At 39.7% G+C, this 22,872-nt stretch overlaps 1 protein-coding gene across 4 annotated transcripts in view; it reads left to right on the forward strand.

Moving 5' to 3' along the window:
* LOC137201176 (serine/threonine-protein kinase WNK4-like) overlaps positions 1–15,760 on the forward strand; it is a 25,926-nt gene extending 10,166 nt beyond the window's left edge. The window contains exons 8-24 of one of the 4 annotated variants that reach the window (XM_067616092.1): positions 1–146; positions 1,125–1,320; positions 1,475–1,650; positions 3,177–3,250; positions 4,858–4,993; positions 6,259–6,372; positions 7,150–7,305; positions 7,545–7,599; positions 7,685–7,795; positions 10,111–10,625; positions 10,744–10,792; positions 10,899–11,005; positions 11,118–11,166; positions 12,246–12,669; positions 13,480–13,685; positions 13,795–13,880; positions 14,204–15,760. The exon at positions 1–146 is cut by the window's left edge and continues 88 nt beyond it. In XM_067616092.1, coding sequence (XP_067472193.1) covers positions 1–146; positions 1,125–1,320; positions 1,475–1,650; positions 3,177–3,250; positions 4,858–4,993; positions 6,259–6,372; positions 7,150–7,305; positions 7,545–7,599; positions 7,685–7,795; positions 10,111–10,625; positions 10,744–10,792; positions 10,899–11,005; positions 11,118–11,166; positions 12,246–12,669; positions 13,480–13,685; positions 13,795–13,880; positions 14,204–14,206 — 2,603 coding nt within the window. In that variant the 3' untranslated portion in view covers positions 14,207–15,760. Of the gene's footprint in view, positions 147–1,124; positions 1,321–1,474; positions 1,651–3,176; positions 3,251–4,857; positions 4,994–6,258; positions 6,373–7,149; positions 7,306–7,544; positions 7,600–7,684; positions 7,796–10,110; positions 10,626–10,743; positions 10,793–10,898; positions 11,006–11,117; positions 11,167–12,245; positions 12,670–13,479; positions 13,686–13,794; positions 13,881–14,199 lie in introns of all 4 variants that reach the window. The other 3 variants (XM_067616091.1, XM_067616094.1, XM_067616093.1) reach the window with 3 other exon arrangements.
* The last annotated feature ends 7,112 nt before the right edge of the window (positions 15,761–22,872 follow it).

Raw genomic sequence — 22,872 nt, forward strand, 5'->3', positions numbered from 1 at the left:
AGAAGCAGAGCCGCCTGGTGGAGGAAGCTCTGAGCCGCCAGCAGGAAGCTGTCGTCAAGGAGGAGTCTGACCCCACCCCCCCACCACCGGAGGCATCCAATCAGAGACCTGCACCTGCCGCCAGCATGACTGCAGCCGGCAAGGTGGTAATACTTGTTTCCAGGGAAACAGGGCGACACGCAGCATCGACTGCTGGCTGAAAATCTACAAATAAAATTTAAGTTTAATTGATTTTTAATCAATAAAACTAATTTCTCCTGGCACTTTTTATTCTTAGTATCCGACCTTTCAAACACACTGGCCAGTAATTTAAGTTTGTTATCTGATAAGGAAAAAAATAAGCCACACCCTGGAAATACTGAACAGGGGTTTAAATTGATATTGTGTCACAGAGTAAATCAGGACATTTAGTTTGTATTTATTTCAACATGTCGACACAATTATCTCCATGTTTGTGAGTTGCTCTGTTATGTGCTGAGCTACAACAATAAACTTCTATTCATACATTTTAAATCAAAACCTATTTTTTGTTAATACAAGTCGGGTTGATTCATTTTTATAAGTTATTATAATATTTCTGTTTTGATAAGAGATTTTTTTACAAGGCGGCCCGTAGTGTTTTTGTTTGCTTTCTTTCTTTTGCTAAAGGTCGTTTATCAGAACTTTGTTTTTTCTTCTTTCCTCTCCCATTAATCATCTCACCACCCCTCAGATTTATCTGCTGACCCTTTGGAGGGGCCCGACCCCTAGGTTGGGAACCACTGGACTAAACTAGCTAACTGTATATAAAGTAGTGTAAACTAGCTCCACCTCCAGCAGCTACAACAGTAACATGCTGCTCTAACACTGATGCTTCACTATTAATAATCTAATGATGTCATATATAATAATATATCAGTCAGAGGGAGCAAACCACTACTTTTACTGCAATACTTTAACTACATCAAGCTCATAATACTTATGTACTTTTACTGTAGCAGGAGTATTTTTACGTTGCTGTACTGGTACTTTTTCTGAATACAGAAATAACTAAAGCTTTAAGGAAACACAAACTGCAGTTAAAAGTCTGAATGTTTGACATTTCAATAATTTTCAAAAATAACTTCTCCATTTTAAATTCACAGCAGGACTCAGCTGCTGTGTTAGCGCCCGCCCCCACCTGGATGCAGGCCCCGCCCCCGGTAACAGCGACATCATCGGCGCTGTTGTCGAGCAGCGGCCCGGTGGATTCTGGGATCGGCGGCGTCTCAAGCAGGACAGAAAGAGACAGAGAAGAGGAGGACGAGAAGACCAAACACACATCCTTCTCCTTCGCTACATGTCAGGAAATTATTTTGATACTTTATTTTCATATTATGTTATTATATTTATGATTTACAAATTCACATTTTTGTTTAGTTATATAATTTATTCGCAATATATATAATTTCATTTTATTTTAATTTCTCTCTCTCTCGTGTTGTTGCCATGGCAGCGGACTGTGATTTAGACTCCTCCTCTGGTGTCCAGGGGAAGGTTGAGGCCACGCCCCCTCCTGTCACTAACCCCACCCCTGCACCTGCGGCCCAGGAAACTACCCACCTCCAGGCTCCTCCCCCTGTGACCCGGACATCGAAGCCTCCGCCACTTCCTGTGCTGCGTTTCCCCAAGGTGAGCAGGGGGCGGGGCTACAGCTCTTGATAATTATGGTTTAATATTAAATGTGTTTGCTGAGTTGAGATTCGGATGCACCTTAAACTTTGAAATATAACTTGTCAGTCCTAAAGATTCTTTAAGACTCTTTAAGATTCTTTAAGACTCTTTAAGACTCGTTAAGACTCTTTAAGATTCTTTAAGACTTGTTAAGACTCTTTAAGACTCGTTAAGACTCTTTAAGACTCTTTAAGACTCTTTAAGACTCGTTAAGACTCGTTAAGACTCTTTAAGACTCGTTAAGACTCGTTAAGACTCTTTAAGACTCTTTAAGACTCGTTAAGACTCTTTAAGACTCTTTAAGACTCTTTAAGACTCGTTAAGACTCTTTAAGACGACTCTTTAAGACTCTTTAAGACTCGTTAAGACTCTTTAAGACTCTTTAAGACTCGTTAAGACTCTTTAAGACTCTTTAAGACTCTTTAAGACTCGTTAAGACTCGTTAAGACTCGTTAAGACTCTTTAAGACTCTTTAAGACTCGTTAAGACTCGTTAAGACTCTTTAAGACTCGTTAAGACTCGTTAAGACTCTTTAAGACTCATTAAGACTCTTTAAGACTCGTTAAGACTCTTTAAGACTCTTTAAGACTCTTTAAGATTCTTTAAGACTCGTTAAGACTCGTTAAGACTCTTTAAGACTCATTAAGACTCTTTAAGACTCGTTAAGACTCTTTAAGACTCTTTAAGATTCTTTAAGACTCGTTAAGACTCTTTAAGACTCTTTAAGACTCTTTAAGATTCTTTAAGACTCGTTAGGACTCGTTAAGACTCTTTAAGACTCTTTAAGACTCTTTAAGATTCTTTAAGACTCTTTAAGACTCTTTAAGACTGCTACGTTTTTATTTCACAAAACATTTTAGTGCTAAAAGTAGCTCTCCTGTCTGAGAGAAGTACATCGATGAGCTGCAGCAATTCAGTTGCAATTTAATTTAGTTTTGAAATTTAATTACATTTTATTTTATTTTGACATTGATTTCATCAAATTTAATTTAGTTTAATTAAATTGAATTTAATTAAAATATTTAATCATGTTTCTCACTTAATTTAGTTTCATTATTTTTTAAATTTAATGTATGTTTTAATTTTAATTCTAACTTTATTTAATTTTATTTATTACTTAATTTTTTTATTTTTTAAAATATAATCTCATAAAACCTAATTAATCCAATGTAGTTTCTTTCACGCTCCATTGTATTATAATCAATTGAAATGATTATATTTCACTTTCACTGACAAAGACCAATCACCCGTCAACCAATCAGTAGTCATAGTGAGTAAATCAACTCAGAAACATGATGTCATTCATAGCAACAGATGTATATAAACTATATGCATGTTATAAACTCTGGACAGTTTCCGCTGTGTTGATGTTTTATCGTGAACCTTTGTCATGACATCACAACGTTTCCCTCTGGAATCATGAGAAAACAAAAGTGTCATCATCAGTCTGAATTCTCCTGTTCGTGTCCTCACGTCTTCTCCAGAGCATCGCTGTGTCCAACAACGTCGAGAGACCACCGTCTGGATCAGTCAGCGGCTTCTGCTCACCTGTCGAGAGGTAACAAACACGTGTTTACTGCTGTACTCATGAGGACGTTCAGCAACCTAATGCTACGTTTTAGAGGACTGGATGAAATATCCTCAGTTTGTCTGAAACTCATCATGGTCCTCATGAACACCTGAGGGTTGTACTATGAAGCACGTTCAACATACTCAGGCCTTTCTTAGTGTGAGCTGGCTCGACAAACCCTGAACTCACAATCAGAGATCATTTGTATCACGACAGTAGTTATGAACTTTCTTTGTTGAGCTCTCTGCCTCAGGTTCTGTGCGCGTCCCCATGAAAGGGGGCGTTTGGCGTCATTTGACTCTTTTTCACACGAAATGGACCAATCACGTATCGCCTGCTTCAGTCAGGAGGAACAGGTCGTTATAATCTGTGATATTGATATTATCTGTGATAAATACCAACACACTAATCAATTTTATTTTATTTGTTTTGATCATAGAATCTTTTAAATAAGTTTTTAGTTTTTTATTAGTTTTTTCTGTATTTGAAATACAGTTTGATCTACTGTAACAAAATCCCACAGTAACCCTAATCTATTACACCATTACAAATTTACAATATGACATCAAATCAATGGTAAATATGATAAAAGACTAATCAATATTCTAATCGGTGTTCTAATAGCTGCAGTAGCAGCAGTGTTAAACGGACTCGGCAGCAAATCAGGTGGTCAGTGAAAGGACGGCGCTTTTTATTGCCGACTTAACTTGAAACTCAGAACATAACCTGCTCCGGACCAGGTTACGTTTGCAGCATCAGTTACCATGGTGATGTAGCAGGTTAAAAGAGAGTTACCATGGTGATATAACAGGTTAAAGAGAGTTACCATGGTGATCTAGCAGGTTAAAGAGAGTTACCATGGTGATGTAGCAGGTTAAAGAGAGTTACCATGGTGATGTAACAGGTTAAAGAGAGTTACCAAGGTGATGTAACAGGCTAAAGAGAGTTACCATGGTGATGTAGCAGGTTAAAGAGAGTTACCATGGTGATGTAGCAGGTTAAAGAGAGTTACCATGGTGATGTAACAGGCTAAAGAGAGTTACCGTGGTGATAAAGCAGGTTAAAGAGAGTTACCATGGTGATGTAGCAGGTTAAAGAGAGTTACCACAGTGATGTAGCAGGTTAAAGAGAGTTACCATGGTGATCTAGCAGGTTAAAGAGAGTTACCATGGTGATCTAGCAGGTTAAAGAGAGTTACCATGGTGATCTAGCAGGTTAAAGAGAGTTACCATGGTGATCTAGCAGGTTAAAGAGAGCCACTTTCATGACATTGAAAATCCTGCAGGCTCAACACACCTCGCTAACCCACTAATCTCACTTTGTAGTACAGCCCTCAGGTCATTATGAACATCGGGTCCTCATAAACACCAGGTCCTCATAAACACCGGGTCCTTATGAACACCAGGTCCTCATAAACACCAGGGCCTCATAAACACCAGGTCCTCATAAACACCAGGGCCTCATAAACACCAGGTCCTCATAGACACCAGGGCCTGTGAACACCAGGTGGTCATATGGTCAGTACAAACCATAGTAAACAGTTTTGGACTGTGTCTCACATTTAAATGTTTCCTTTTGTCTCCTGGTTTTTGTAGCTACGCATCTGATGTGACCTCAGGTTTGAGTGACGGAAATGATGGCCAATCAGACAAGAGCAACCAGGAAGTGACCAGACGGTCGGCTTCGAAGCAGTTCAGGAGGAAAACGAGGGTTCGCCTGAGAATCATTGGGGTAAAACCCATCTGACTGACTGAGTACCACTGAGTACCATATATATAAACGGGTGACAAATTAAAGGAAATCTGGTTCAAGTCTGAATGCTAGACCCCTACAGTGAGGGGGTCTGGTTCAAGTCTGAATGCTAGACCCCTACAGTGAGGGGTTTTTGGACTGACGTGTTAGACAGCGCTAACCACCACCGTCATCAAAACACCAAATGAGGGAATATCTTTTTGAAGAATGATGTTCATCCCTCCAGAAGAGTTCCAGAGACTAGAATCAATGCCAAGGCTGAGGAACATAAAGATCTTCCTCATGTGGTGGTGTGATGATGATGATGAAGAGCGCTGTCTAACACGTCAGCTGGGTTGAGATCAGGTGACTGTGAAGGTCGTAACATATGATTCATCCTGGAAGAGACCACTCCCATCAGGATAAAGCTGATCACTCACAACTACTTTGTATTGATTAGCAGTGACCCTTCCCCAAACCATGCCAGCATAACAGAGCCCCCAGACCCCCTCACTGTAGGGGTCCAGCATTCAGACCTGGACCAGACCCCCTCACCGTAGGGGTCCAGCATTCAGACCTGGACCAGACCCCCTCACTGTAGGGGTCCAGCATTCAGACCTGGACCAGACCCCCTCACTGTAGGGGTCCAGCATCCAGACCTGGACCAGGTTTTACTTTAATTTGCGTTATATTTTTTTATTGATATTCAACACATTCAGCAAGGATTCGGGGGCTTTCATGTTTCTAAATGAGGTTTGCATTCAGTCAGAGGGATACAGGTTGGTGTTGGGCACTACATTGGACATTACATTTTTATCTTAATGGATTTATTTTAATGGCATTATTGACTGATTTTATTTGGTGCTGATGTTGAGCTGAAAGTTTATTTCATAAAGGTTTATAAACGGGACTCAAGTCCAGTATTTTCTTTTTTATAGAACTTTGAGCCCATGGTTCTCATGCTCAGGAAATACATTTAAAAATTAATACTGAAATATAGTTGTTTCTGTGATATGCAGTATGCTTTTTATCCAAGGAAGTGATTAAATATGACTTTTCATTGGTAGTAATTTTGTAAAAAACGCATTATTTTCCTTTGCTTGCAGTTTTTCCCACAATATTACCACAAAAAGAGCACATAAAACATTGCAATTAGTACCACAATTTTTGATAAAAGCTGCTGCAAAATCAAACATTTTTGGCTCCAAAAATCAAAAAGACACTGATAAAGTATATTGTATATCAAAATCATACTGTGTGTGCAGGTGGATACAGATAACCGGGTGGTGGAGTGTCAGCTGCAGACTCACAGCAGTAAGATGGTGACGTTTAAGTTCGATCTGGATGGAGACAATCCTGAGGACATCGCCTCTGTGCTGGTGAGGACCAACAACCAATCAGAGCATGCTATACGGCGACTTTAATTTCATTGATCAGTAAAAAAATATGAAGAAAAATAATTGTTAAACGTTGCTTGTTCACAACAAAAATGAGACTAAAACTAAATACAAAGTGAATTTTGACAACAAAAACTATGTTTCACATTTTTATCAATGAATAAAAACTAAACAATAATTTGAAATATGGACAAATTAACTAATGTAAAGTCTCCAAGCTGCATTTACGTTCAGTGAGGAATATTCATATTAAAGTATTTGAAGTAAAGTCAAACCAGTTTCATTTATTTATCATCCAAAATCACAAATGTACCTCAAAGAGATTTACAATCTGTACAGCACCAACTATGTCAGGATTGTCTGTTTTGTTTCCATTATTTACTCTTTCTTTTATGTAATTATTTTTATATTACATAATGTATTAATGACATTAATTTTTTTATTATCATCTTGAAGAAAAACAGAAACAAAAGCAATCTTTGTGGTAATATAAACAAGTTCAAAGATGACCTTTATTTCTTTAGCTTGTACATTCTCATCTGTCTCTGGTCTGTCTGGTTAAATTAAATTGTTTTTCTGTTGAGTCAGTGGATGCAGGTCATTTATTGACTTCTCAGCTCTGTGTAAATAACTGTTAACCTGGAGATATTTACGACATGTTGTCCATATTCTAACTTATCTTTATTTTCTATTTTATCCTCTCTGGATCTGTTTTTATTAAATTAATTTTAATTCAGTGTTTGTTCTGTGTGTGTCCAGATCCACCGAGACTTCATCCTGCCGTCCGAGTGGGCAGAATTCATCCTACGCATGCACGACATCATCAAGAGGGTGGAATCCACGATGCATCCGCAGCCAGCAGCAGACACCGACAGTTCGTCTCAGCTGAATGCTTCCGTGCCGCCTGAGTCGCCGGTGTGTGAAGTCATATCACTTAGTCGATAAAACATCAGAAATCTGTGAAAATTTTTTTTTTTTGCGGTTTCTTAGTCCAAGGTGGCGTCCTCAGAATAGAAAAGAGAAACAGAAACTCCTTGTTATTGAGAAACCACCCCAAAAATGAGTTTTTAGATTGATAAATGACTGAAACAATTGATTATCAAACTTGTAGTGATATAGACTGACGTGACCTTTTTATTTTATTCTTTCTGCAGACGAATATGGCAGCCCAGAGCCTCTCCAGAACTCTGTCCTCTTCTTCTCTACCTGGTGAGGAAAGACAAAAAAAAAAAAAAGTGGTCAATGGTGAATCTTTAAACTCACAAACTGATCAATTGATGTTTCTTCCTATCAGACACTGAAGATGTTGAGCCTTCCACACTGAAGGGTGTAGACTCCCACATCAACCCTGAGGCCACGCCTGCCGTCAGGCCACTGAGGTCACAGTCCCTCCACACCTCATCAGGTACGTGAGCATGGTTTTTATTTAAAGACTGTCCCCCTTTTTTAATATATAGGTAAATCCTCTTCTTCTCTGCCTTTCGAAACTTGTGGAGTCCCTCAGGGAAGTATCCTGGGGCCTCTGTTCTTTCCATTAAACCTTATAAACAGTGCTTCACAAACATTTTAGGCACTAAAAGTAAAGGAAGGATGCTTTCAAAAATAATGCAATGAACAGTTTTTGATACTCAGTTAACTTGATCCAAAGTTTAGAAAACAGCAGAAACCTGAATTAAATCAATATCTGGTGTGAGCAGCTTTGTCTTTAAAACAGCAGCAGTTCTCCTCGGTTCACCTGCACACAGTGTTTCAGGTACTCGGCAGGTCGGTTGTTCCTGCAACTTGGAGAAGTTGCCACAGTTCTGAGGATTTCAGCGTCTCAGCTGCTTCTGTCTCTTCATGTTAATCCCAGACTGACTCCATGATGTTGAGATCAGAGACCATCTGTTGCAGGACTCCTCGGTCTTCTTGTTGCTGAAGATAGATCTTTATGACTCTGGCTGGATGTTTGGGCTCGTTGTCCTGCTGCAGAATACATTTGGGACGATCAGAAGCCTCCCTGATGGACTTGTATTATGAAGAAGAATCTAAACATCTAAAGGGCCCAAAACGTTTGCACAGTGCTCATCAATTCAATGTACAGTATGAGCGTATATCCCTCAATCACACTGCCAACTAGAATAACAATACACAGTGACAATATATGTACCGATGTTATTGATGGTGAAAGTAGTAAGTGGACTACTCATAAATGACACAAGTAACCGTGTGCAATAATTCAGAGCTGTATTAGGACCAACAAGGACGTTTAAACATGCAACCTAAACACATAGGTGCTCAACTCTTTCCAAGAGGACCTAATGAAACAAGACTGGAATAAAGTGTATGTGCAAGATGTAAATGAAGACTATGAGGCATTTTTAGAGAGAGAGACAACTGCTCTCTATAAAACCTCAGACCAGGTTTAACATGGACGCTGGATGGGAAAATTACAACTGTGTCAGTCTTAAACTAACAAAGACACTTGCGTCACTGTGTAAGATAGGACCCATAATCACAAAACATAATGTACTGAGGAAATATCAACTGCAACAGAAAATAAAACAATATGCAGTGGGGGTATTCATAGATCTGTTGACCATGACTTATTATTGTAGAAATAACAAAGCTAGGCAGTTAGAGGGGTAGCACTCTTTAATTTAAACTGTTACCTGGAGGAAAGGTATCAATAACTTCAAATCACAACTACTGGAGGTTACTGGTGGGGTTCCTCAGGGCTCAGTGTTGAGACCACTGTTGTTTTTCTACATAAACAATATATGTGAGGTTATTTGCAGATGATAGATATTTATTTCATTGTGTAAGAAACAACTTTTGGATACAGTGGAGAATGAACTGGAGTCTGTTTGATTCTAATGAACAAACGGTGCAATTAAATAAAACAAAATTGATAATCTTTGTAAATTGTGTAACTGAATCAAACTGGAAACTCATCATATATGAAGTAGAAATTGAAAAAGTGTCTTAAATTAAATGTCTTGGAGTCAACTGCAGATTTATATACAGTTGAAGATCTTCTAAATCAAGCTTCGTTATACACCTCATACTGTTCCTGTACAGTCCTGTATGTTAATCTGTGGAAGTGTGTAAACAAAACCACTTACAGAGAACCATCAAACCCACCCTTTATTAAATTAAAAGCACTAAAATCTAAAATCAGCTGCAAAATATTAACGTGAGAAATTTCCAATATATTTGTAACCAATAAATCTACCCTCGATCAATATAATTTGATCTATATACTGTAAATAATGTAGAGAATAACAGTTTAAATTTTACTAGCAATACATTTAGATAAAACTGTCACAGCACAAAACTGATAACAGTTTCCGAGTTTTTAGACAGTTTTTACTTTCAGCATCTTGTTTTAAAGGAGGAATGACACTTTATAAATCTCAAATGAATAGATATAACAGGCTCAAAGGATTGTTTAATGTATTCAGTTTTAAAGTGTTTGGAAGATGGAGTTAACTGTGTCCCTCTGCTTACAGTCTTTGTGCTAAGCTGGACTAACCAAGTCCTGGACCCACCTGTACTGGAAACACAGATGAAACAAATACTGACTCAAATCCTGAATAAGCATGTGTGAAATAAGAATAACAATAAGAATCATCAGTAACCCAGATTTTTAAAATGTTTATTTCAAGATTAATTAAACTCTTAATGTTTTAATTACTAACATCTGGAGATAATAAGATCTAATCTTTCTTCTCTCTCCAGCTTCCTCCCATCAGCCCCCCCTCAACCCCCACCATCACCCCCAACCAGACTCCGCCCCTCCTCCCCCACACCTCCCCCCTCCTCCTCCTCAGTATCAACTCCAGTCCCCGCCCCCCTCCTCCTTCCCCACCCAGAGCTCCGCCCCCTCCTCGTCTTCCTCAGCTCCTCCTGCCCTCCCTCAGTGGCCCCCCTCTGACCAGTCTCCCCTTTTTCTGGCCAGTGTGCTCTCTCTGGCCATGAGTGTGGCTCAGTCCTTCATGCCCGCCGCCGGGGCCCCCAACCAGGGCTTTCACCCCCAACCCCAGCCCCCGTCTTCCCCGTTCCCCTCCCCCCAGACTCCCCTCTCTCCCCCCATGTCCCCATCCCTGGGCCCTAAGCTCCACCCTCCAAGCCACGCCTCCTTCTCTGCTCCCTCCCTCCCCCAGCTGACCCACAGCCCCCCCACGCCTCAGACAGGCTCCGCCCCCGACAGCCAGCAGGGGGCGTCACTCAGCCGGAGTCCAGACTCTCCTCAGGTAGGAAAGAACCCACCTGTGTGCCGACGGGAGCCCGGTTTTTGTAGTCGGGGGGGTAGAACCAGGAAATGTTCCTTCATTCATTCATTTTTTTAAATTGTTCATTGATTCGTTACAGCATCAGAGTCCAGTTCAGCTGAAGGTCGGCTCAGCTTCTCCCCTTCAAGGTGAGTCGCTGCTGACGTCACAGAGTGACATCACAGAGTGACATCACAGAGTGACGTCACAGCACACAGAACACACTGACTGATCGTTTATCTGACTCATTCACAGGTTCAGAGACTGTCTCTGCTCCCAGTCTGACCAGCACTCCCAGTCCCAGAGGAGAGTTCTCTGACTCCTCCCCCTCCTCCCCGCTGGCTTCGACTCCTCACAACACAGTACTACTGTTCTCATTACCTCTCATTTATGAAATACAGATTACTTTGCTCTCATGTTTGTGTTTGCTCTGCCTTTTTGTTTCATTGATTTTATGCTCTTGTTCGTGTGCAGCTGTCGTCCCCCGTCTGCCCGTCACCGGGACCGTCGTCCACACAGGAAGGTAAGACGTAGCTGCCTGTCTCCGGGGATCCACTGAAATATTGTGCAGATGTTATCAGATGCTCTTTTAAAGTTTTATTTAATTTTTAGAGTGTTTCACGACTGTCCTCTCAAGAAAAACAGCAGCGTCAATCGTTCACAAAGTGTTTTAAATCAAAGAAAAACACACTATTAAAATAGCAATGACAACAAACAGGGCGGAGCTGACAAGTATATAAACAAGTACACAGACGAGGAAATAAGCCTCCATTCAGACAGTCTGAGTCGTGATCTCTTGTTATTTCTAGTTAAAAGCCAAGCAGCTCTACTTCAGAGAAGTTTGATTTAAACAGGTAAAAACAGCGTAACAATAATCTAAACAGGAAATATTTAAAGCATGCATAACCATCTCAACCTCGGTCACCACAGAGCGAATGAACTGGCTGATTATCAAAGACATGATTAACAGTGATTGTTTTGAAGGTTGTGCTGAACACAATCACTTAACAACCCCATATACTCACTAACACACTGCCCCATAATGCATCACATCTCTTCAGACTGTCCACTTTATTAAGTTTTAATATTTTTCTGACCGTTTCGATTCCCAGTTGTTGGTCAATTTATCAAAATAACATTTGGTTTCCGTTTTGGAAGACACGCAGAAATGATCCTGCTAATATGAGCATCAGATCAAACATTCTGGAGGGTAATTAAAAATAAAATGTTTTGTTGTTTCTGTCTTTGAGTTTTCTCCGTCCACACTTTCTCCAAACAGACGCTCACTGTAGAGACGAATATTAAAATCGAAAAACAAAGTTGAAGTTGATTTTAATAGAAATGAACTGAATTCTGTCGTATTATTTATCGTTTTGTCTCTAAAATGTCAGTAAATAGTGAAAAAATGATCATTTCATATCACTATTATCATTTCTTAGAGGCCAATCAACACTATTCAGTATTTATAGATCATGTTTGACATATAAAAGCTTCAACAGCTGCAACCAGTAACTAGTCACTTGACTAATTGATTAACTGATCACTGATCACTGATCACTGATCACTGATCACTCTGACGTTTTTCTTCTGTCTCTCTTTCAGTGATGAAACCTTCAGTCTTCACCGTTGGTCGTTTCCAGGTGATGCCTTCCAAAGACACTCCTGCTGTCCATCATCAGGAGCCACGCCCACTCAACCAGGCCACGCCCACCGCACACTCCCCGCCTCCATCCAGGCCGAGCCAATCAGAGAGCTCAGAGAGCAGCACGGAGGAGCAGAGCGAATCAGAGATGAACGTCAGCACGGGGAGGGTCTCCCCACCTGGGCATCGTCGTCTGGGTTACCATGACAACCACGGAGAACAGGAGAAGAGGGTCAGCCTGTGGGAGGGGTTGGCCGGCAGCCCCGGGCTGAGCGGCAGCGGCTTCAGCCAATCGTGGACCCGCGCCGCGTCCTACATGAGCTCCGACGAATCAGAGAGTGAGAAGGAGGAGATTTGGCCGGAGCTACAGCAGCTTCGGGAAAGGTAAGCGGGAGGTTGATGAGACGACACCGAGGCTGTTGATCGGACAAAAACAAATGTCTTGATATCGGTGAACAGAACATAGATTAATGATCCTAAACGTTCGACTTTGTAAATTTTGATGACATCATCCCAAACATGATACTAAACTTCTTAACTGCACTGATCAGATGTAATATTTCCACATTGTATTACACCAAATACATTTATGTCTTTATTCAATCATTTGAAAATGAGGAGGGTAGATAATATGATAATATGGCGACGTTTGAAACAGAAAACAGCAAAGCTCATCAATTCCAATCTGATTCGGAGAGTTTCTATGCAAATTATTTTACAAGACACATATCCTGCACATGTGTATATTTATATTCTGGGGCTCCGCTGGAACGTAGCTGCATGATTTACGTCAGTTTCATTGATGTTTAAACATTGGAGATAAAGGACAAGCCTGTCTCATCCCTCTGCTTGAAGAAAAGAACTCTGATGCATTATGGGTAATGACCGTTGCCGTGAGGTTTCTACATAAAGCTCTAATCCAACCAATAAAACAGTATCTCTACAAAAACAGAGGAAAACCGAATAGATTATGTGTTCTTACCTTTTGTTAATTTGCAAAATAAATGCAAAATAAAATCAAAGATCAACATAAGTGACAAACATTTTACAACTAAATGCCTCGTTTTCTATTTTATTTCAGAAGAATCAGATAAATCAGTCTGACGTCATCAGTTTAACCTCTGAATGCTGAGATGAGCACTATTTTCTGACAGGAAGTTGAATCCTTTTTCAACCCCTCTCACCTTTCCCCAGACACCTGGCAGAGGTGCTCAACCTGCAGGTCAATCAGAAGCAAGAGATCGAGGCGCTTTACCTGAAGATGGGTAAAGTCCCGCCCCCTGGCATCGTCTCTCCGGCCGTCATGTTGAACCACCGCCCACGCCGCCTCTCCAAGACGGGACACTACCCTCCCGCTCGCAGAAACAGCCTGCAGAGACCGGACGTCCTGCCCCCTGCAGGTAGAGAGGGCACACTGCAGCCTGAGCACCACCCTGCTGCCGGAAACAGAGAATAATAATAATAAAGTTTATTATAATAACGTGGAATGTCTGTATTGTTGCGTCGTAGGTATCATGAGGAACAGCGGCAGCAGCAGTGGATCTCAGGAGAGGGCAGGGAAAGGTGTGACCTTTGCCCCCGAACACAGCTACATGGTGAGCTCACTGTCACAACTCAAAACCTGCAGCTTTAAGGCCTGATAACACCAAAAACCAGACAATTACATCCTCAGTAATTGACAAAAAAACACCCCTATGATAAGACCAACAATACATCTCAAAATCCACAGAATACGACAGAAAACTGGAAATAAAAACTACTGAAAACAAATCAAAAGTCTTTTTGCCTCCTAGTGGTAAAAAATGAGCTTTAACGAGTATTTTTTCTGACTTTATTCTTGAGTATTGTTTCCATATGTCGGGCTTATCTGATGTGGTCTCTATCTGTGACTAACCTTTGACCTTTTCCTTCCAGTGAGTGATAGAGGGAAGTGCTGTCTAACTAAAGACATGACGGAGACCATTGAAGAGGAAGACGAGAAGTTGCCTCCGTACACAAACGTCACTTTATTATCAAACCAGCAGAAACATGAAAATCTCTCATTTTATTCAAAAATCTTCAACTGACTTGAACGACTCTGCTGAAACCAAATAGTTCTCAGTTGAACTGAGAAATAGCAGTATCCCCGTCGCAATGTTTAGTTTGTTTCCAGATAAGAGATTTGTTGTGTTCTGGTTTTGTTTATTTTGAATTGAGACATTTGAAACATTATAATAACGTTTCAGCACTTTAGAAAGAAACCAACGAGCCTTAATGAGCCTCATGCAGAAACAGTTTCTTATTCTTTACATTCTGTGGTTCTGCAGTTTTATCTTATAAATCATCTTTAAACGCTTGAGTGTAACAAACACAGACTGCATCGTGGAGTATTATATCACACATCTAATACATCGTACAGACAGCAGAAGCCAGGACATTTATTTCACATTATTTTGCAAGTAGTTATTATAGATAAAGAGAAAAATGCTGCTTAAAGCATTTTGACTACAGAATAAAGATCCAGCGAGCTGCCGGGGATGAATGTGGTCAGTTAACGTGCGTCATCATGCGTCGATGCTGCTGCTGACGTCGTTCCCAGAGGTTGAATCTAAAAACCAGAATCTGAAAAACACTCAGCAACTTAAACTTCCTTGAGGATAATTCTGGTGATTTTCTATATTTTATAGTCTTCGGAGCCGTTTCTTAACAAACTAACGTGACCAAACTCTTGATGATGAAGGATCATGTGACCCAGTGACGTGTCTTTAATCAGATATATCAGCTTTGACACACACACACAGTACTGGTTAGTAGATCAGTTCATTGTTGGTTTGGATCCAAACATGAAGACAAACATAGAATATTAACCAGAATGATCCTTTAATAGTGATTTTCTTAATCAGCTCTAAGTGAATACGTTGTTAGAACCACGCTGCTGCTTTTACATATTTCACAAACACTCAGATTTGTGTTTGATTGCAACGTGAAACAAATCAAACAGTTTAGATGAATGATGTCGTTTTATTACGCAGGACGTTTTGATGATGAGAAAATGCTTCATATTTTAGTTTTCATGTGTTATTAGAATGAATCTGTTCTTGCACGAGGGTCTTCTGCACTTTTACACCAGTATCTCATGTCTGTATATCTGGAATACATGTTTATAGTCTGTATACAGCAAATGTAACTTGGACTGAATGCGTGCCTTATTTAAAAGACAATGTAATTAACTTTCTGTGTATTATTTAAAGATAATTAAAGAAGTAATGTGTGTATTATTTAGAGAAAGTGTTTCACATCTGAGTTCAGACTCTGTTTATGTGCTTTTAAACAATCAGCTGTTATGATTTGATCTACTTGATGTGACTGAAGTCTGTCTGACATGATTCACATCATCGTTATTATCTTCTGTCCATGTTTATGCTTCACTTCTCTGCTGTTCCATGTAATGAAAAAATAATCACATTTTTGTTTATAAAAGATAGATTTAAGTAGAGTTTGGCTTTTTTTAATGTTTCTGTTTCTTGTCTCTTTAATTTAATTGAAGTTTTATTCCAACGCAAGAGTCACATTTAAATATGTGTGAAAACGTGAATAAATGAGTGGAGAAACATAACGAATGCAGATGCCATCAGATCCGTCACATCTGGAGGTTCAGGCCGTTACACACACGAATAAACGACACGATACTGATTTATTTCATTCATTGGCTTCATTTCTCCGAACACTGTAGCGAGTGAACCGACCCGTCTGCCTGCAGGGCTCACAGACCTGGAGCTGATCAATCAATATAGATACGGTCAATAAGTTCAAAACACACACAGCAGGAAACTCAACGCCCCACGTGTTGTTTGGTCTACTGATCATTGAATATAAACTCTATACATTATCAATGAACTCAGTAATTTTGTTCTTATTAGGATTTAAATTAACATGAATATATACTGTCAACCTGTAGGAACATCCATCAGCAGAGTCCTATAACTATACTCTCTTTCATTAAAGTATTAGTCCACTTATCAACTACTTTTAGATTGATCCACTGGCACACAAAGTTATTGTGGGAATTGTGATGTGCGCTCTACATTCTAGAATTTCACTAATATCACTAATACCATGGGGTTCCTGCCTGATGTATGTTGTGTTTACACGTGTGAATAATCAAAGGTTATGTACCCACATGAGGAAAGAACCACTAAAAGAAAGATTAAGGTGTTCCTGGAGTCTGCAGGGTCAATTTGACTCAAAAATTGTCCTGTGAGTAGTTAAATGATTACGTGCAACAGTTTTCACTAATGTACTATTTACACACTTTAGAGCATTCATAAGGAAAACAAGCTGTAATGTGTAAAGTGGACATGCAGCACTCTCCCTCATAGATGGCACATCTTAAAAGTGAGTGTGAAATGCACCTAAACATTATTTCCAAACTCAAATTCAGTAGCAATTAAAGTGAAGATCTTACCTACTTTTATACATCCTGATGTGGGTTTTATTATTAATGGTAATGCTATATGTATACTGTATGTATTTCTTTAAATTTGATGTTTGATTTGTGTCTACGCTGCACAGGAGGCAGTGCATCTCATTATAATCAAAGCCGTGATGAACAACAATAGAAAAACAAGAGCTGAACGTAGATTGTTTCAGTCATTTCGTTTTCTTTATTGGCTCTATCAACATGAAAAATCCAATATGGAACTCAACATTAACATGATGTAGAGTTATTTATCTGTTTTGTCTCTCGCCCAGATGTGCAGATGTGAGGGCTACAGTGTGAGAAAGCTTAGATATTTTTTGGAATAACATTGTGCAGGTTAACACTTTGCAGAGGGTAAAGAAAGCATAAAGCGTGGAGCAGACAGCTTCTCAGTGTAGCAGGTGTGTGTGTGTTTGTATGCAGCTCATATTGACCCAAACATTGTATGAAGGACATACATGTGTGGGGATTGTAGCGTACGTACACAATGATTTTTTTTTCTTTTACGTGTTCTTCATCCAAAATAAGACAAAGCCTGAAGTTTCAGGTTGAAAAATTGTATCCTTGTATCATCTTTCTTGTAGAAAACATTTGAAATGGGTCGTTTTGACCCAAACACTACATAAAGGTTAATCTGAACATATTTGCTGAACACTGTTTGTCTTAACAGATGATCTAAGCAGCCTGTGCTTTTATTGTGAAATGGAGGACCAGGACGAAGCATAACGGGTAATTTCTTCACATTGCAAAATGTAAAAAATGAAAAGGAACATTTTTTTTGGACTCTATTAACATTAGTGTCGCACTGGTAATTACAACAACAGCATCTACTGACAAAGGCATGTTTAATGCTGTGCTCATTCTGTGTAGACATGTAAGATCACTTACTTTCCGTTGTACAACGTGCTGTCGAAAATTCAGTTTTTAGTTCGGACACAACATTTATGTTAGTGAGAACTTCCAAAAAATGAAAGAATAGTAAGAATACTAGTAGTCAATTAATTTAGAGATATACTATATTTAGTATATTTAGAAAAATCTGTACATTGTGTACCATGTATGGTTATATATATATATATATATATATATATATATATATATTAGATTGCAGGATCATGAGGGTAAAAGTGGGACAAAGTCATGGATATCATGTGGAAGGGAGAGTTCTGTAAAGCTTTGTCTGGGTCTGGTAGGAATCTGTAAACAACTAAAGGTGCCTCAATATACACCAGTGAATTTCTTTTCTTCTTCAGGATTCTTCACGGAGACTCTGCGGACTCTCTGTGTCTGTAACATATGTTCAGCCTGTTGATAATTTATCCATCACTTACGTACCACTACAAATCCCTGTTTTCCAGATTTGCTGTGCCACCATGAATGTGTGAGGTGGCCTCCAGTGGATGCAGCCTGTCCCCTGCATGCAAGTAATGGTGCAAATTGGACAAAGAGTTCACAAGTAACAAAGTACTTCCTGTTTAACATGTGTTTTTCCAAAATTCAATTGCATCTATTACAGATTTAAATGTGCACTAAAATGCACCTTTAGATATGATTAGAAGAAATAATGTCTGATTCTTGTGTCATCTATGTATATGTCACTGAATGTAACCTGAGTTTTGCAGAAACCTCAGTAATAATGTTCTGGAACACTACTGTACAGTACTGGACAGAAAATACTGTTTCAATGCTGTGAATGAAAACAGGAGGACTAATCAGATTCCACATCTTTACCATGTGACCTCATTGTACTGTAACTGAAGTTAAGTGAGCTGAAAAGATGATGGAGTGTTGCTGAAACCTTCTGAAACCTTCTGATACAAACACCAGCTGCTAGTCAGCTTGTGTGCTGAGTTCAATTACACAGCTGTTAGCAATAATTCCTGTTGTTATTAGTGACTTACTCTGACTACTTAGAAATGACAGCAATGAAATCCAAAATGTTAATATGTAAGAATATGAGACAGATTCAGGCTGCTAGCTGCTGATGCTAACTCGAAACGCTGCTAACTGTGTTTCTGTGTGTTTAATGTGAAAACTTGAGTCCTGCAGCAGACACAGTGATGACAGAAATATTCAGAGCTCAGACACTGACAGAGAACCCAGTTTGTCCAAAAAAAAGTAAATTTAGGAGCAGAAAGAGACAATGAAGGCTCTGAAATAAAGAACAACAGACAGCAGCAAAAACAAAACAAAGCAGAGCAAGGAGAGAGTCCCAGACTCAGAAGCTTCTATCTGATCCAGAAAACCTCATTTAAAAATGTGGTAGGATTTTGAAATGATATATTTAAAGTACATTAAGAGCGTCTGTTATTTTGAAATGTAAAAGAGCTAATAATTCAAAGCAGGAATGCAGGATATACTGTATGCACATTTCATGCCACTGAAAGCTGCAGGGAACATGTACGGCAGCTGCACACAGTCGTCATGTAATGGTTTTACACTGTTGAACACTAAATATGCACTTTACCTCAGTCACCACAAGAGGGCACTATTAATACACTACGTTGGATATAAACAAGCTTAACTCCAAACATAACTCCAAAAAGTGAGTGTCATTTTTAAATTATTAAACAGGTGAAATAAATGATGATCCTATAAGTTATCTCCACAGCTCTAATAAATATTGATAGTAATATTAATGTTAATAGACTTCAAAAGGAAAGAGGTGAACCACCATCCCCTGCATGTCTGTGGCAGAAAGGCTGAGCAGTGGACAATCTCATCTGAGCCCAAAACACCACCAATCTGACTAAAAGGGCCCAGCAGCAAATATGCTTCCTGAAGAGACTGAAACAGGCAAGACTCCCACCCACGCTGGTAACCACAGGTCCTGAACTGGGCAGAACATCAACTCTTTATGGATACAGCAGAGTCTGAGCTGGTACACAGAGAGGATGAGAACTACTGTTGAAATTAACTTTGTTGTAGTTCCTGGAGATCAACACACCACCAGGCAGGTACGACATGGTCCGAAGTACTACCTTTATAATATACAGTATAAAACAATGTCTGCGTCAAAGTCCACCCCAATATCTCACATCAAGCCATTGTTTGATTTAGCGTCAGATGTCTTTTGGTTTGTTGCGTAAACGGTATCATAAAAGGTTTGCAATATCAAAGCCCAAAGCAATGTCAAATATTAAACCATAATGTCCAGTATCAGACTGTAATATGAAGCCTCTGGCAGAGGAATTACATAACAGGTTGTACTTTTATCAGTCCATTTGGTTAATAGTTAATAAGTGGAGCACTCTGTTATTTAAAGGCATGCTTGTTTCAGCTGATTGGCCTCAGCTGTTTTCAGTAAGCTCTCAGTCACCTACTAATTTACAGCTGTGTGGCTGATATGTTTATTGGGGGGATTAGCTCTCTATGAACAATTAAATGCTTAATGTACTGCAGCATCTTGGTAACTCAGAAATGAAGTAGCAACAGAAAATTGGATCTGATGTTTGAACAGTAATTATTGGGCCAGACCAGAAGAACCAATCAGTTCACCGAAAAATATTCTGATAAGAGGTGTTTTTCCCAGCAGACAGACTGACTTATCATAGCAGGAAAAGTATTTAAACTTCCCCATGAACCATGATAATCTGACAGTGAGACAACATTTGCTTTCGCAGAACCATGAAACTGATTTCAGACATCATTCATTTTAGTATTTAGAGCAGACAGTTAACTTGTTTGTTAAAACGTGGTGTAACTGGACCTCAACCTGTAGCTCAGGTTCAGTGGAGCTCTGGTTTCTGATTTCTTTTGCAGACAAGTGGAGGAAGATGATGTCTGGAAGTGTCAGGAACTGATAGGCGTCATTCAGAAGGAGGTGGACAGCCGAGAGCACAAAGGAGCGCACAAGTAAGGAGTTAAAAATCACTGTGTGCTTTAGTCACTCTGTGCCTCCGTGTAGTCGTTTCTCTTTGTGGTTGTTTGCATCTTTATAGTTGTTTTCCATCTCGTTGTAGTCATTTTGCATTTCTTTGCACTCTTTTGGTCGTTTTTTTGTCTTTGTGTTTTTGTGGTCGTTTTGCATCTCTTTGCGGTTACACAATGTTTGACCCGGGTGGATGGGAGGCTCATGAGGGACCACTACAATATGCAAGACAAGGGTCACATGAGTAAAGAAGGTAGTAAACTTTGAGCTATTACTTTAATATTATCTGACAATCACCACTAGTGGTTTTATTAATGAAAGATGGTTTTGGTTAAATAAAGTTAAGATGAAAAACACCACAATCTTTCTGGAACCTTGTTGTGAGTTCCTAAACATAGCCATGAAAAATGTTGATTGAATTTAGTTGCTACAAGTGGAGAAAAAAATATGTTAGTGCTGCTGTGCATTGAGCTAACGTCAGCATGCTAACATGCTTGTTGAGCGAGTGTAATGTTTACTATGTTCACAAACACAAAGTACAGCTGAGGCTGATGGGAACATCATCAGTTTTTGGTCATAAACCAAATTGTTGGACAAATTTGGGCATCTTTTGGCCTGCTGGTGGCGCTAGAAGAAAAGTCAGGAATTCACCAAAGTAAGTAGATTTAATTTCCTGAGAAACATGAATGTCTGAACCAAATTTCATGACAATCCATCCAACAGTTGTCGAGATATTTCAGTCTGGACCAAAGTGATGGACTGACAGACCTTACTATTCATGGGGCCATGCTGCTAGCATGGCTAATAACATAATTAGGGTGGCATTATGTTTCTGTGAAAATGTATTTTCTGTTGATAATTAATAGTACAGAGATGTACCTCCAAAGAGACGCCAGTGATGTTTGTCAAACCATTGAAAGTGACTATAAGGGCCGACTAAATTGAAGCTACTACCGAAATGTTTTCTACATTTCCTCTTAGCTATTAAAAAGAGCGAGGAGACAAAAATGAGTTTATAAATTTGTTAGCATCTAAGCTTAGTGAATCTGAGACCAGGAACCGGATCCAAAATCCAGAAGGGCTACTGGAACCCAACCCTACCTTCAGCTGCCTCCGACAATAACGTGACCCTTGCTTTGCGTGCCGGAGGGATCTTTTGAAAGCAGCCCTCTTAAGCATCGGAGATTGCTGCTTGACGTTTTATTCTAGCCTTGATATGTTCTGCTATCAGTATCCCAGCAGCTCCCATTACACCTCCAACAACAGCTCCCACTGGAATCCCTACTGCAAATGAGCTACCAAGAAAGTGTACTGCTGCTCCTCCAACACCTGCTCCAGCTACCGCGGTACCATTAATAGCCAATGCAATTTTCTTTCTAAGGCCAGCACGGAGCTCGTAGTGGGATGGATTATTTTTCTTAACCATTTCATTGATCTTCCTCAGTAGCTCAGTGACTTGAGACTGATCCTGGTCCTTTTTCTCAGTGACATAAACCCACTGACATTTGGCAGTGAACTTTTTGAGATCATCATTTTCTTCAATGAACTCGACTATGTCTTTCTTGTTTTTCTTCAGCTTGTCTCCATGGGTGAACACAGCTGCGGTATAAGCTTGTACCTTTTCGCTGAAGGTCTTCTGAAAAATGGCCACTGTGTCCTGTGCTTGCTTTGTGAATGGCTCCAATTTCAGCACAAACAGGAACACATGAGGACCAGGAGCAGCAAGTGTGACACATTTTTGGATCTCTTTCATCACGTCCTCATCCTTTCTTTCTGTGTCAGCCAGACCCGGAGTGTCAACAACAACCACATCCTGCCTACCGATCCTTCCTTTTTTCATCCAAGGGTCTTTCTGATTTTCCTCTGAGTCCCTCAGAATGGTGTTCATGAGCGAAGTCTTCCCAGCTCCGACCATCCCAATGAGCACAATCCTCAGCTCTGATTCGTCTGCTGGAAAAATTTACACCAACATTAATAATGCTAAAAACAGACGTCAAACTTCACTTCTACATCATACATTCTATTACTTCTGATGATCTGTACTACCAGTAGACTGAAAAGCCGGATATGTGCAAAGGTTGACGTATCTTTTAAGTGTCTTTTTTTCCACAGCATTTAGTCTGGTCTCACATTTTTAATTATAAGTCTGTTGTAATTTAAATATCACAGTCCAGGGGCCTCATTTATAAAAGAACAAAACAGGGCTTGAAAGATACGTACGTCACTTCCTACAAAAAAGTTGGAATTTATAAAAACT

The sequence above is a fragment of the Thunnus thynnus genome, chromosome 17 (genome assembly GCF_963924715.1).
Source record: "Thunnus thynnus chromosome 17, fThuThy2.1, whole genome shotgun sequence".
NCBI classification, from domain to species: Eukaryota; Metazoa; Chordata; class Actinopteri; order Scombriformes; family Scombridae; genus Thunnus; species Thunnus thynnus.